Source organism: Henckelia pumila, chromosome 1, assembly GCF_033568475.1.
Source record: "Henckelia pumila isolate YLH828 chromosome 1, ASM3356847v2, whole genome shotgun sequence".
In the NCBI taxonomy this organism is placed as follows: Eukaryota; Viridiplantae; Streptophyta; class Magnoliopsida; order Lamiales; family Gesneriaceae; genus Henckelia; species Henckelia pumila.
Window position 1 is genome coordinate 120,491,821 of NC_133120.1, and position 16,192 is coordinate 120,508,012.

At 36.7% G+C, this 16,192-nt stretch overlaps 1 protein-coding gene and 1 pseudogene across 1 annotated transcript; both read right to left on the reverse strand.

The window, feature by feature from the left end:
* Positions 1–8,996: 8,996 nt before the first annotated feature.
* On the reverse strand, positions 8,997–11,214 carry LOC140875905 (uncharacterized). The gene is made up of 2 exons (XM_073279737.1): positions 10,704–11,214; positions 8,997–10,123 (listed from the first exon to the last, which is right to left on the reverse strand). Exons 1-2 carry the CDS (start codon positions 11,021–11,023, stop codon positions 9,277–9,279), a joined length of 1,167 nt encoding a protein of 388 aa, XP_073135838.1. The 5' UTR covers positions 11,024–11,214; the 3' UTR covers positions 8,997–9,276.
* A 2,408-nt stretch (positions 11,215–13,622) lies between these two features.
* Positions 13,623–15,490, reverse strand: LOC140875179 (uncharacterized; annotated as a pseudogene).
* Between the last annotated feature and the right edge of the window lie 702 nt (positions 15,491–16,192).

A 16,192-nucleotide genomic window follows, 5' to 3' on the forward strand; every position in this document is an offset into this window, starting at 1 on the left:
GACAGATAATAAACGATCAGAACTCTGTCAAGAACAACATACTCAAATCTCGAACGATTTTAACAACATCCAAAAACTAGAATGTATCTGATCAAAGAAAGAATTACGATAGAACGTAGCTCTCGCAGCCGTGATCGATAATCTGCCTTCAGAAATGATTTCCAACGGCCGGATCGAGCTCGGAAGGAAATCTGGAAGCTCAAAAGCTCAAAGGGGCATCTTCAATGGAGCTCACGGTTTGGAGGAGGAAGAAGAAGTGGCAGACAAGTCAACACAAGTGTAGATAATATATAAAATCCAATATTTGCGTTTTAGTCCCTGAAAAATCCAAATTTTGCAAAAAAGACCCTGATCAAAATCAAGTTGGCTCGTGAACTCTGAAATCTCCGATTAACTCAAATAAACTCATTTAAGATAAAAACGGGGCGTTACAATTCTCCCCCACTAAGAAGAGATTTCGTCCTCGAAATCAACGAGAACCACAACTCATAAGATAGAATAAAGAACTAAAGACAGTAAGAAGAACTCACGTCATCCGAATAACTCCGGAAATCGCTGTCTCATGTCAGATTCTGTCTCCCAAGTCGCTTCCTCGACGCCGTAACGGCTCCACTGCACTTTCACCAACGGAATCAACTTGGTTCTGAGTTGCTTCTCTTTTCGATCAAGGATCTGAATTGGTCGTTCAAAGTAGCTCAGAGTCTCGTTTAACTCGGCTTCGTCAGGCTGAAGAATATGATAAGGATCTGGATGATACTTTCGCAGCATAGAGATGTGAAAAACGTCATGAATACCAGATAAAGACGGAGGAAGTGCAAGTCTGTAGGAAAGATCGCCTATCTTCTCGAGAATCTCGTACGGCCCGATGAATCTCGGAGATAACTTTCCTCTCTTACCGAATCTGACAGTGCCTCTGAACGGAGAAATCTTAAGGAATACACGGTCTCCCTGTTCGAAACTCAGAGGTCTATGTCTGACATTCGCATACTTCGCCTGCCTATCTTGAGCTGACTTCATTCTGGTCTGAATGATCTTAACCTGCTCTGCCATATCTCTAAGCATCTTCGGTCCCAGATCTGTTGACTTGGACAAGTCATCCCAAAACAACGGAGATCGGAATTTCTTATCGTATAATGCCTCAAAAGGCGCCATACCGATACTCGCTTGAAAGCTGTTCTTGTAAGAAAACTCAACAAGAGGCAAAGAATCTTTCTAACTAGTGCCAAAGTCTAGCACTACCGCTCGCAGCATATCCTCTAACGTCTGGATAGTCCGCTCTGACTGTCCATCAGTCTGAGGATGATAAGTTGTACTCAGATGCAATCGAGTACCAAGTGCCTCCTGAAGACTGTGCCAGAAGTGCGAAGTGAATCTAGGGTCTCGGTCTGAAACGATCGACTTCGGCACCCCATGCAATCTCACAACATTGCTAACAAACAACTCAGCCATCTGATCGTGACGATACGTCATCCTGTACGGAATAAAACACGCAGACTTCGTCAATCGGTCGATCACTACCCAAATGGCATCGCATACTCGAACGGATCGTGGTAGCTTCGTGACGAAATCCATGGAAATGTGGTCCCACTTCCATTCAGGAACAGATATAGACTGTGCAACAGACCTCCTGGTCACTTCCGTTTTGCTTTTACTTGCTGACAGTTCAAACACCGAGATACAAACCTCGCAACATCGCTCTTCATTCTCTTTCACCAGAACTGGTTCTTTAGGTCGTTGTACATCTTACGACCTCCATGATGAATACTAAACCGACTGCAATGAGCCTATCGAAGAATACGCTGTCTCAACTCCGAAATATCAGGCACAACAATACGGTTATTCACAAACAAAACATCATCTCTAAACTGGAATTCAGACTGATTCCCAGATCTGACTTTCTCTACTGAAACATGAATGCTCGGCTCGGACTTCTGTGCTTATCTGATCGCAACAAACAACTTCGGCTCGGCTTGAATAGCAAACACTCTGATAGTCTCCCTATCTGTTTCAAACTCTAAACCAGAAGTGCAACAATCATTGATCAACTGAGAAACACCGATAGTAGAAAGAGATAAAGAACAAAGCTTTCGGCTCAAGACATCTGCAACTGCATTCGAATTTCCCGGATAATACTTGATTTCACAGTCGAAATCCTTCAACAGATCTAACTATCTTCTCTGTCTCATATTCAGCTCTGCCTGTGAAAACAAGTACTTAAGGCTCTTATGGTCAGAAAACATCTCAAAAGACTCACCATACAGATAGTGACGCCAGATCTTCAGAGCAAAGACGATCGCAGCTAGTTCAAGATCATGAACCGGATAAAGAGTCTCGTGCGGTTTTAGCTGCCTCAATGCATACGCCACTACATGCTTATGCTGCATAAGAACACAACCCAAGCCTCGGTTAGAAGCATCACAATAGACTGTGAAACCTCCAGTACCCTTCGAAATAAAAAGAATCGGAGCACTGGTCAGTCTCCTCTTCAGATCAACAAAACTAGCCTCACAATCTGAAGTCCAGACAAAAGGCGCATTCTTTTGAGTCAGCTGGGTAATAGGCTTGGCAATAGACGAGAAACCCTCGATGAATCCGCGATAATAACCAGCTAAACCCATGAAGCTTCGGATCTCAGGTACTGATGTCGGTCTAGGCCAATTCATAACCGCGTCAATCTTGCTGGGATCGACAGAAATCCCATCTCCTGAAATAATGTGACCGAGGAAGACAACTCGATTCAACCAGAATTCACACTTAGACAACTTGGCAAACAACTGCTCAACTCGCAAAATCTGCAGTACGGTCCTCAAGTGCTCTGCATGGTCAGTACGGTTCTTCGAGTAGATAAGAATATCATCGATAAAGATAATGACGAACTCATCTAAATAACGCTGAAAGATACGATTCATCAAACCCATAAAAACCGCGAGAGCATTAGTCAAACCGAACGACATGACTATAAACTCAAAGTGACCATACCTCGTTCTGAATGCGGTCTTAGGAAAATCTTCCTCTCGCACTCTCAGCTGATGATAACCTGACCTCAGATCAATCTTCGAATAGACAAAAGAACCCTACAGCTGATCAAAAAGGTCATCTATTCGGGGTAAAGGATACCTGTTCTTAACTGTAGCCTGATTCAACTGACGGTAGTCGATACAAAGCCGCATAGAACCATCCTTCTTTCGAACAAACAGAACAGGAGCACCCCAAGGCGATACACTAGGTCTGATGTATCCCTTGGCAATCAAATCTTCAAATTTCTCCTTCAACTCTCTCAGTTCAATAGGTGTCATACGATAAGGAGCTTTGGAAATAGGTTGAGTACCTGGCACCAAATCGATGCTGAATTTGATCTCTCGAATAGGTGGCAATCCAGGAACATCTTCCGGAAACACATCAGCAAAATCTCTAACCACTGGTAAATCTACCAAAGCTGGGCTAGATTTTAGTACATCAACTGCATAAATCAAAAATCCTTCTGCACCTCTCTGTAACAAACGAGTCATAGATAACACAGAAATCAAAGGTATTCTAGATCGAGAACCCTTACCAAAGAATTTTCACTCGTCTGCCATTTCAGGTCTGAACCTGACAACTTTCAGAAAACAATCGACTGTTGCCCTGTACTTGGTTAAAGCATCGATACCGACAATACAATCAAAATCTGATAGCCCAAGAACAATACAGTCGAATTCTAACAAATTCCCCTCAAAACAAAGTTCACAGTTCCTGACTAGTCTGACAGAAACAATTCCTCCACCCAACGGTGAAGTAACAGCAACTATAGTAGGCAACAACTCAGTAGTCAAGGCATGCAATAACACAAATTTCTCAGAGATAAAGGAATGGGAAGCACCTGTGTCTATCAAAACATGAGCAGAATAACCAAAAATCGAACAGTTACCTGCTATAACATCGTCAGGTGCTGCCTGAGCCTGATCCTCTGTCAAAGCAAAGACTCGTGCCTGCTGTCTCGGAGGCTGGTTTGCACTAGAGTTACCTCCCTGTCTGTTCTGCGGCTGGGGCTGGAAGGAGTGCACTACAGAAGACTGCCTCTCGGGTTGAGCTGCAGGTCGAGATGAACTTCCACTCTGAGCTCTATCTCTGTTATGCTGAGGGCACACATTAGAGAAGTGTCCCGGTTGCTGACAGGTGTTACAATTACCAAAGACTCCCACACACTGATCCGGTGAGTGTCTTCCCCCACACTTGCTGCAGTACATGGCTGAAGATCCAGAACTCTGTCCTGAACCGAATTTCTTGGAACCACTGGAACTAAAAGAACTGTTCCCCTGCCTCTTGAACTGTTTACCTCTTGCTTTGTACTGATCCTTTCTGTTTCCCCCACTGTTTTCACCTTCATACCTTTGCTGCTGGTTCTGATACTGAGGTGGCTGATTCTGATACTGAGATAGTGGGTTCTGATACTGCCTCTGTTTCTGAGGTGCCACCTGATTACCTCTCTGCCTCCACAGCCTGCTTCTGCTCCCTTTTTGTGATTCATGGCATCCGCAAAGTTGTTAGGCCTGTTGGTGTTTACCAACGTCAAGACATCGGGATTCAACCCATTGATGAACTGATCGGCCTTTGCTTCATCATCGCCGGCAATAAGTGGTGCAAATCTCAGTAAACTGTCAAACTTGGCTACATACTCTTCAATGTTCAGATTCCCTTGCCTCAGATTGGCAAACTCAGCTCCCTTATCTTTGCGATACAAGATAGGGAAAAACCGCTTATAAAACTCAGATTTAAAAAGAGTCCAAGTAACTTCCGTACCTCTACTCTCCATTGCTTTCTTCGTCATGATCCACCAGCTCTTAGCAACCCCACGAAGCTGATGAATGACTAACTTGATTCGGCGGTCATCAGTGTAGTCAATGGAATTGAACAACTGATCGATATCATCCAACCAACTCTCGCAGTCAACTGGATTTTTTGTACCCATCAGCAACGGCAGATTAAACGACTGAAACCTCTTCAGCAAGGTTTCCATAGGCGTTGCTGTAGCATCCATCTTAACCGTTTCAGTACTAGCTTGCTCGGTTGTGGGAATAACTGGCGGTGTGTTTCTGTTTATCACTCGACGAGGACCCATCTGAATAACAAAGGTTAGGGCACAAGATATTTCAATCTCTACAACCGGTGCCCTTTACAACCGCTCAAAAAATGGGATACCAGTCGATAACATAAGCAGTTATATCTCAAGTAGATCATGCTTTATAAAAGTAAATCACATAACCATGTAATTCAAATAATTCTCAACAATAAAGCATGCTTGCATGGAATTAATTATACAGCTAAAATAATTCAAACACATGCGGGGAGCCAATACACGCAGACTCGATCTACCCCGCTCACTCTAGTTCAACCAAGAATCTTATCTCTCTGATACCACTTAATGTGAGACCTCGTTTCTAAACAACTAATCTCGGACAAAACAACCGATAAGTAAATGAGAAACCAAGATTAGAAGCAACCAATTATTATTTTTTTTTAAAGAAGGCTCGCGCGCCCGCGCTGAAATCAGCGCGCCCGCGCCGATGCTTCGCAAAAACCAGCGCGCCCGCGCTCTAAGGAAGAGCGCCCGCGCCCTTACCTCGCAAAGAGGCCGCGCGCCCGCGCCGTCCTCTCGCCCAGAAATGTTAAGGCACCGAAATTAACTCAACAAAACCTAAACACTTGCATTAAAAGTATTTGACAAGCCAATAACAATACAAAAAAGGTTTAGGGAAGAGAAACATTCAATTCGGTAGTACTTACATCGATTCTTGCTTACAAAACAAATACGAGAAGTTCGAATGACTAAACATGTTTGCAAAACATAACTAGATTGACATGCTGATTCGACTTCTAAACAAGTCTCACTTCTATCTCTTGCTCTTGACGCTAACCAAGTCTACGCTGACTTGATCCTGCCCTTCCTGTTGCCAAGTACACATACAAAACAAAGCAACAGCCGGATAAATCGGTGAGAATGATAATCCCAATAAAAGCAACATATCAAGTAATACAACAATAAACATGATTTCAAGACAACAACAAAATCAATAACAACGTAATGAAATGCATGTCTTCAAACCGGGATATCAAATCTGATAAATAAGGGATTGCTGTTGTGCTTTTGGGATCCCGAGGATGAGATCATGTGACGACTCACCGACTCTCGCAATCGAGGTGGTGCCACATATCTCACTTCTCTAGACTTTGAGCAACCATAATGAGTATGCTAGCACTAGGCGATACGATTACGACCTAAGCCACTCAATCATAGTTCCCAAACGTCCAAACAAAAGGGCGGTTCTGCCCGCTGAAATCAACGTAGGCTCAAGATGAATGCATAACAGAAACATAAAACATAAGCCACATAGTCAAAAGCAAAATCAATCAACAAGACACAAGTTTCTCATGCTAGAACAAGTGTAGATGCAATATGTGATTTGAAAGGGAAACTCGAGAACCAACTGTTCCGAGTATGCTATCTCGCTACGATAACTGCTTTTACCTTTCAATGCCGTAGATCTAACTCCGGACAAGCTACAACAAAAGATTGTATCAACAACTATACAACCTAAACAATAAACAACAGTTCAAGGAAATCTCTTTACCGTTCTTCGTCCAAAACTCGACGATCAAATGTTGCTAACACAGGACTCGACAAATCCAACGAATATGTACGAAGATAAGAGATGATCAACTACAACGATCACTCACAAGCCAGCTTCAACAATTCAAAAACGATTCGAAAATCCAAACTTCAAACCGACGGCGTAACGGCTATAAACTGAACAAATCGGAAATGCAGACAGCAGTTCAATACCGATATAACCTCATATCAATGCCCAAAACAACAATAACAAAGCAAACCCATCAATCTCAAAATCCAAGTTTTCGAAAATGGCTTCCAAAAATCATAACAAATCCAAATGTCGCTCTAATTCAAAACTGACAGATAATAAACGATCAGAACTCTGTCAAGAACAACATACTCGAATCTCGAACGATTCTAACAATATCCAAAAACTATAATGTATCTGATCAAAGAAAGACTTACGATAGAACGAAGCTCTCGCAGCCGTGATCGATAATCTGCCTTCAGAAATGATTTCCAACGGCCGGATCGAGCTCGGAAGGAAATCTGGAAGCTCAAAAGCTCAAAGGGGCGTCTTCAATGGAGCTCACGGTTTGGAGGAGGAAGAAGAAGTGGTAGACAAGTCAACACAAGTGTAGATAATATATAAAATCCAATATTTGCGTTTTAGTCCCTGAAAAATCCAAATTTTGCAAAAAAGACCCTGATCAAAATCAAGTTGGCTCGTGAACTCTGAAATCTCCGATTAACTCAAATAAACTCATTTAAGATAAAAACGGGGTGTTACAATCGGTTAGTTATATTATAGGAATACATTATCTACTATTGATGTACGATTGTTCACTTTAGTCCAGGTAATTTAATTTGTTGAAGATAATAGAGATGATATGTGATATGGAGTTATTTGCATCAACCACCCCTGTGAAATATTAAAAATGTACATTTCTCCCTTGTGAAATTTTAATAGGCATCTTCAACCCTAACCTTTTAAAAAATCAGCACACTCGCCCCTTCACATGAGTGCTTGTTGCGCACGCGCCCCTAATGCGACTGGACAAAGATTTTGATATTTTTTTGCACCAAGTACCCCTGTGAAATATTAAAAATGCATATTTAACCCCTGTGAACATAATTTTTAAATCTATTCAACCTATAATACACAATTTTTAATAAAATACAATTATAAATATTTAGAAAACATTTTTTGTTTTATTATTTTTTATTTTAAATGTATTATCATTAATTAATTATTTTCTAAAAAATATTATTACTTTATCATGTTATCATTATTTTATTAAATTCATTTCGTATTTCCAATTTTTCCATTAAACATGCATTCATAAACAAGTATTTAAATAATTTCAAATACCAAAATATTGAACTAAAGTGATAAGTCCAAACATATTGTTTTTTCGATTTAGAGCTATATATTATTGAACCAAAATTTAAATTTTTCGAGAATATGCATTGCACAATTTGTAATAAATAATAAAAAAATAACATGCTAATATAATTCTAAATCGAAAATGTAACATTCATGAACTTATCATTTGGTTCAATATTTTGGTATTTTTAGATATTTAAATCTTTATTTATGAATCATATTTAATGAAAAAGTTGAAAAAACGAAGTGATTTGATAAAATAATGATAACGAGATAAAGTAATAATTTTATTTAAAAATAAATTAATTAAAATTTTAAAATTTAAAATTTAAAATTAAAAATAAAAATAAATAAAATTAAAAATGTTTGGTACTTATCATTCACTTATCATTTTGATTTAATATTTATGTATTTTTATGTATTTAAATCTCGTTTATGAATGCATTTTTAATGGAGAAGTTGGAAACAAAAAAAAAGTTTAATAAAATAATGATAAAAAGATAAAATAATAATATTTTTTAGAAAACATTATATAATTATAATAAATTTAAAATTAAAAATAAATTAATAAAACGAAAAATGTTTGCTAAATATTTTATAATTAGATTTTAATAAAAATTATGTATTATAGGTTGAATAGATATAAAAATTATTTTCACATGGGTCAAATATGCATTTTTAATATTTCACAAGGGTATTTGGTGCAAAAAAATATCAAAATCTTTGTCCAGTCGCATGAGAGGCGCGTGCGCAACAAGCACTCATCTTAAGGGGCGAGTGTGCTAATTTTTTAAAAGGTTAGGATTGAAGATGCCTATTAAAATTTCACAGGAGAGAAGTGTGCATTTTCAATATTTCATAGGGGTGGTTGGTGCAAATAACTCTATGTGATATGTCTCCTCCAAGTATTCGTATTCATTTTGTTCTTATAATGTAAACAATAAAATCATGTTTAAAATTGGTCACTGGACATGGTCTTTGGTTTTATGATGATTAAAAAACACAATCTCGTTTATTTTTTTATATGCACAAATTAACATCAGCAAGCAACAGTGTAATTATGTATACACAAACATCAACCAATAACAACTATCAAACTTCATCTCTAAGTTACCAAGTATACGCTTACAAAGAAGTAGAACCAAAAACATGAATCTATTGGATTCGGATCATCTGCTAATGGTGAACACACAACATCCGGTGGTGTTGTACAATTTTTACACAAGATGATCATCTAAATCTGAAAAGTTATATAAATTGAGACGATGAGATGTTCATGGCAGAGGATCCAAATCCGAATCTATTCCCATAAAGTCTTAATATGATGCAAGTGCTTGAAATCATATTCCATAGCCAAACTCCCATCCATTCTCTTCAATTTGAATCTCTCAACCAAAACGTAACACCCAGACTCCCTCCATTCTCCACCTTCCTTAAATTCCTCAATTTTCTTGAGCTTTCCCTGCTTTTCGTCCCCACCTATCCAACCACCCCTCTCTTGTTCCCATTTCATTCTTTGCAAGATCTCAACTCTCAACCCAAAGCTCATTTGGCCTCCTGCATTTCCCGAACTCGTAAACCAGACAACCCCATCAACTGCATGTCTCTCATTCATCACACCTTTATTCCCATTAACAAAAACTTCTTCTTTCTCAATTAAAACGTCTATTACCACTGAGTTTACACCATTGTTTTGACAAGTAAAAATCCGCTCCCACCGTTGTTCCAATGTCATTTCATAGTACATGGAACTTTCCATCTGATCCCTCAGTCTCCCATCCTTGACAAATATGAAGGGGCAATACCATTTGCCGACAACAACAGGTTCAGATCTAGATAAACTAAGATGTGGGAGTACTGGGAGGCGAGCACGAAGCGCACAGTCAAGGCCTTGCGCTCCGCCTAATTCGAAATGTTTTGGAGTCTTGGTATGCATTGTCCATCCCTTTCGTCGAAAGAATGAAGGGGGGAAGCCATCTGATGCTATGGATTTCGCCCTGAAGTAGCCTCTTGAGCTTCCATATGGAACCATCTGAAATTGTTGATAAATGTTTCGCGGATCGAATTGTCTTGGTTTTACATCGTTAATGAAGAGACAAAAACAGCATATGGTCTTGTCCTCCTCTGTTGAGCACGTGAATGCTTCCCTAGAAATTTAATTGAACAAGTTACATTTAGACATGTAATCCACAGTCAGTCACAAAGATAACACAGCACCAGGTAATTTTCTTAAACAATATTGTGAGAATTTGGCATGAATATTGTCCGGGAAAATCAAGGAAATGATCCCTCCGGCCACAAGATATGAAAGAAGAGCAATAATCGAGAGACTACAGTTAAAACTCGGGAAATGTCTTCGACATATCCATTTCGGACACTCGGAATCAGGGACAGTGGAGATAACTTCATCAACCGTAACCAGACTAAAAAGTAACTTAAATAAAGGATTCTACTTTCTAGCCCCCGAGCATCACCCCCTACATGCTATATTTATCATTAACCACCGAGCTGTGTATTCCCTATTTGCGCATCAATAGTGATTGGAGCATAACATGTATTGCTACTATATTTCTTATGAGTTTACGAAATTTTGTTTCCATCACAACATGAATTCAGTCTCCCTTATAAAATTTTGATTGGTAAGACTGAAAAGTAACCAAAGATTAAATAAAGTAAAAGAGGAAATTAAATTATAATATTCAATCAAACAAGAAAAACTATACATACCCTTTACGCTTCCCGTGTGGAACAATGGCGTAATATGTATTACAGCTCAAAGGCTGGTTCAGAGCCGGAATCAAGAAAACTGGATCACAAGAAGTGCTCTGGCGTCCGTCACCGGTGCTACTTGTATATCGAAAGCTCAACTCCTTGTTCTGAGGAAACGGCAGTTGTTTCAGGGTATGATTCTTGAACAATCCGAAGAAGGAGTAGGTTTCGGATTCTTCATCTTGTATCACTAGGTACCCTGAATTCGGACCCTCTGGATGTTCTGAAACTAATTCAGGAAATTTTCGCAAAAGGGAGAGAGGCCTTGTCACATACATTTTGTGTGTATTACTTCTTGTTCTCAAAGCAATAACGGGTTTTTTTATGAAGTCATTGAAGACAAATTTGATCAATAATTCGATGGTTGATTTCAATTCGTGTTGCCGCAAGAAAATTCATACATGTTGAGCAAGAGAAGGTCAAGAAACGGAACACGAGAGGATGGATTGTAATGGAAATTCTCAATAACCTTGACGGGTTCAGATCGTCTATAAAGTCAGCCAAACTCCACCATTTCCTCCCCTTATTTCTCAAATTTTGTTTATTCGTAAATTCTTTTTTTACTTTTTTTTTTTTCATCTCCACTTTTCGCAATGTTTTTTTATATAATAATATTTTATTATTAGTAAGATTTAAAAATATATATTATTAGTGATATAATAATATTTTATTTTCAAATCATTTAATAAAATTAAAATATATATTATTTCCTATAAAATAAATTAACAATATTAAAAAAATTTACCTTTTAATTAACTTTTTAAGTCAAGCTAATCATCATTTTATCATTGAATTATTCCCATTGAGACTTTTTGGTTTACTTTAATTTTTCTGTATGTTTTTAAATTTTAAATTCTTACACTTTCCATGAATTAATAATATAATATATTATTATTTTCTTGACCTTGTCTTAATTAATTTTTTATTCGACTAAAGATTAATTATAAAAATATAATATCAGTTCTCTTTCGTTGGAGCATTGTTAATCTCGACATAACTTATCTCATTCAATCCTGCGTTATTTTTGACATATTATTTATTCATCTCTGAATTATGTATTTTACACCAATCAAATCATTAATTATTTATCTTACATTAATCAAATAATCGAATTCAAATTACTATATTATCCCTTATAAATAATATTATTTATATTTTATTTATTTTTAAAAGGACAAAATGATAATTTATCATTTTTATATATAATTTAAACAATCAAATCAATAAACTATAATCTATCAATCAAATCAAATATTATATTAATTATCATTTCTAATTTATTTTTTTATTATATTACATTATTTATCCATATATTATCAATCTTTTCACTCAAACCAAACTGATCCATTAATCAATAACATTCGCATGAGAAACAATAATTTGTATAATTGTATTCTCAAATCATATTAGAGGAAGTGATTTATTGTGAAAATTCAATTTTTTCCTACTATTAATATTTTGTCTAGAAGACAAAACAAAAAAAATAGTAAAATATCATGTCATTCCAAATTCCAACTAAGGATCTGACGTTTTCTCAGAGCCACTCTCAAGAGTCCCATCTAACTACCGAGCGAATCCGCATAAACTAAATTAATCAACGACAAGTAATGAGTTAATATATTGAAAAGTTGCATAAACAAAAAAAAATCCTAAAGATATATAAGCAAAATTCAGTCACAGGTAACCTAGTATAAATAATAACAAAAAATGTCTCTAATTAACGTTAGAAAAATTGAGTCTATGTAACAAAATATATCTCTGTTTTAAATAACATTAAAAAATAAACAATCATATTTATTCTTATTTATTATGTAAGAGGACCATAGCGTGGTGGCTTGGTACGATCATAAAAAAATTTACAAAAAAACAATACAAATTAAATATAAAATCAATTTTAACCGCATCATTCTTTTGCCACAACTTTCGTTCTCAATTAGCTTGCAAAAAAATGTTGGGGAAGAGGCATTAAGCGCCAGAGTTATACCACCTCCTTTCCTCTATCTCAATTTTCATATATTTGCACTCCAAATCAAAATTAAAACTACTCACTCACTTTAACATAATAGCCACGTTATGACCAAATATCAACTAAATTATATTTCAAAATTCATTGCACATTAAAAATATATCATATTAATTTATTACGTTACACATGCAACACGTATGTGGTTGCTAGTAATGATAAAAGCAACAACAAGAACATATTAAAATAAACTTTTGTCAACCAGGACCTTCAATCTTCAATCGATTATTTTAAAACTATCAAATTTAATAACATATAACATATATGACAACTTATATATAAGAGAGACTCAAACTTATATCTAAAAAATATTAATCAAGAAGAACGAACTACAAAAAACCATGAAAAGAAACAAAGACAGATCGACAAATTATATAAAAACTTGAGAAATGATATTGTGATTAAAATGTTGAACTTACTTTAATCTTCCAATTCAATATTAAAGATTGTATATTGACAAGGCCAGACGTGTTATGTTATGCAAAACTTGAGCACTTCATGCATATGCCTAAATTCCATCTGCCATGAGCGAATCAAGCATATCGAGATAGATTGTCATTTGATATGGGAAAAGATCCCAGAAAAAGCTGACAAGAACATCACAAATTCAAACAAGGAGCAACCTGTGGACAACTTTATAAAAGCTCTAGGGAAGAATCACCAAGCCTATTTATTATCCAAACTCAGTGTGCTAAATATGTACCAAGATTGAGAGGTAGCACTGAGAAATTGCTTTTATGCTTTTAAGACTCGTTGTTTAGCAGTAAGTGTTAGCATTTGGCGTTTGTGACCCATGTCTTATTCAATTTTATGATAAACAAAGATACAAAATAAAATAAAAGAATAAATCTTTAGTAAATTTATTTATTTATAAAAAAACACCAACCAATAGTAAATTTATTTGTACACAAACATCAACTAATATTTCTCATCAAACACGCCATCGAACTCGATCTTCAAGTGACTACACTTACACTATATATAATGGGGACAAAAAACCATTTCGAAATCACCAAAGATACGCCCAACAAAACAAGTGGAACAAAACATAAACCTATTCCCATAGAGTCTTGACATGATGAAAGTGCTTGAAATCATAATCCATAGCCAAACTCCCATCCATTCTCCTCAATCTAAACCTCTCAACTAAAACATAACACCCAAACTCCCTCCACTCTCTTCCTTCCTTAAATTCCTCTGTTTTCTTGATCTTTGCCTCCTTCTCTTCCCCCCTAATCCATCCTCCCCTCTCTTGTTCCCATTTCATTCTTTGCAAGATCTCAACTCTCAGCCCGAAACTCATTTCGCCTCCTAAATTACCCGAATTTTTAAACCAAACAATCCCATCAACTGCATTTCTCTCATTCATCAGACCTTTGTTCCCATTAACAAAAACTTCTTCTTTCTCAAGTAAAACGTCGATAACCACCGAGTTCCCACCATTATTTTGACAAGAGAAGATCCGCTCCCACCGTTGCTCCAGAGTCATTTCATAGTACATTGATTTTTCCACCTGATCCCGTAGGCTTCCTTCCTTGACAAATGTGAAGGGGCAATACCATTTGCCAACAACAACAGGTTCAGATCCAGATAAACTAAGTTGTGGGAGGCGAGCACGAAGAGCGCCACAAGTCCTGGCACTTCGCCTAATTCAAAATGTTTAGGAGTCTTAGTACTCATTGTCCATCCCTTCCGTCGAAAGAACGAAGGAGGGAAACCATCTGATGCTACGGAATTCGCCACGAATTGGCCCCTTGTGGTGCAAAGTGCTTCATAAGGAACTATCTCAATTTGTTGATAAATGTTTTGTGGGTCAAATGGTCTTGGCTTGACATCTTTAACGCAGCGACAGAAACAGCACGTGACCTTGTCTTCCTCTGTTGAACAAGTGAATGCTTCCCTAGATATTCAATCAAACAAGGTACATGAAGAAATGAAAATCCAGAGTCATAAAAATAACATAGCTTCAGGTCTTTATCTTATTCTATGACATTACCCTTCGAAGAAGAGTAAGAACATAAAGATGGGGCAAGCTCTACATATCCACTTTGAACACCTAGCTAGAATCATATACAATTTGGGACAAAAAATACAACAGAATATTCTTAACCAACAAAGTGTAGCATAACCAAGAAACTAAAACTATGCAAAAACAAGACATACCCTTTACGCTTTCCGTGCGGAACAATGGCGTAATACCGGTTAAGGTACAAAGGGTTGTTCAGAATTGGGATCAAGAAAACTGGATCCAAAGAAGTACTCTGTGTTTCACCCGAGCTAACTGTATACTGAACAGTTAATTCCTTGTTCTGAGGAAATGGCAGTTGTTTCAGTGTATGAGTCTTGCACAATCCAAAACAACAATAGGATTCGGATTCTTCATCTTGTATCACAAGGTACCCCGAATTCGGACCCTCCGGATGCTCCGACGCTAATTCTGGATATTTTCGCAGTTGAGAAAGTGGCCGTGTAACATACATTTTTTGGAGTAATTCTTTAATTTTCTCAAAGCATTAATGGGTTTTTATAAGCACAGAAGTCGTGGAAGATTGGCTCAAACAAATTTGTTGGAGATCAATCAGTTTTACAGTTTGATTTGGATCGGAGGTTTGAGTCAACTTAGAGGTTGGCCATTGCTGACCGAGTCTGCAAGAGAATCTACATATGGTGAGAAATGGGAGGCTTTGAGTGAAGTAGGTCGTACGGAATGTGTGGAATTAAACAATTTTGACCACACATCCAATGTATGTGCGATATGATAAATGAATATTTATATATAAACATGAAAGCAACCCTATGCACATCATTCAAAAGGAAAAGAAGTTAATTGAAAGTGGTGAGTATAAATTGGAAATGACAGAAAAAAATGGGTGAGTGGAGGGGCATTTTCGGGTTAAAAAAATCAGACCAAGATATCATTCAGTTTTTATGTGGTGCTTATACTTAATAAATAGTCAAAGATAACAGTTGCTTGCAATTTGCGACGGAGAACTGAGAAGGGGCAGCGCCAAATGAATAATGATTATGACCGGTATTCTTGATGAAGTTTGTGTGACGCTTCAGATTTAATGGAAAAAAAATCTAGTTTTAAATTATTATCTTTTATTAATGATGAATATGACCCGAATCATAAAAAAAAATTAGTTTTTTTTAAGAAAAATGTATTATTTTCTATGGTAAATATAGATCGAGTCGTCTCACAGAAAACCAACTCAAAAAAGATGATACATGAATTAATTTTTTTTTATTAAGAGTTAGGAATGATTTTGAATTATTTTATTTGAAGTTATTTATCAAGAGACAATAATCATTTTGAGAGGTTTTCTTTTCTTTTCTTTTATTTTCTTTCTTTCTTTTTTAAATAAATAAAACAAAACAATAGTTTCATTAAAAAAATGAAATTATATAATGAAATGTTCTCTTA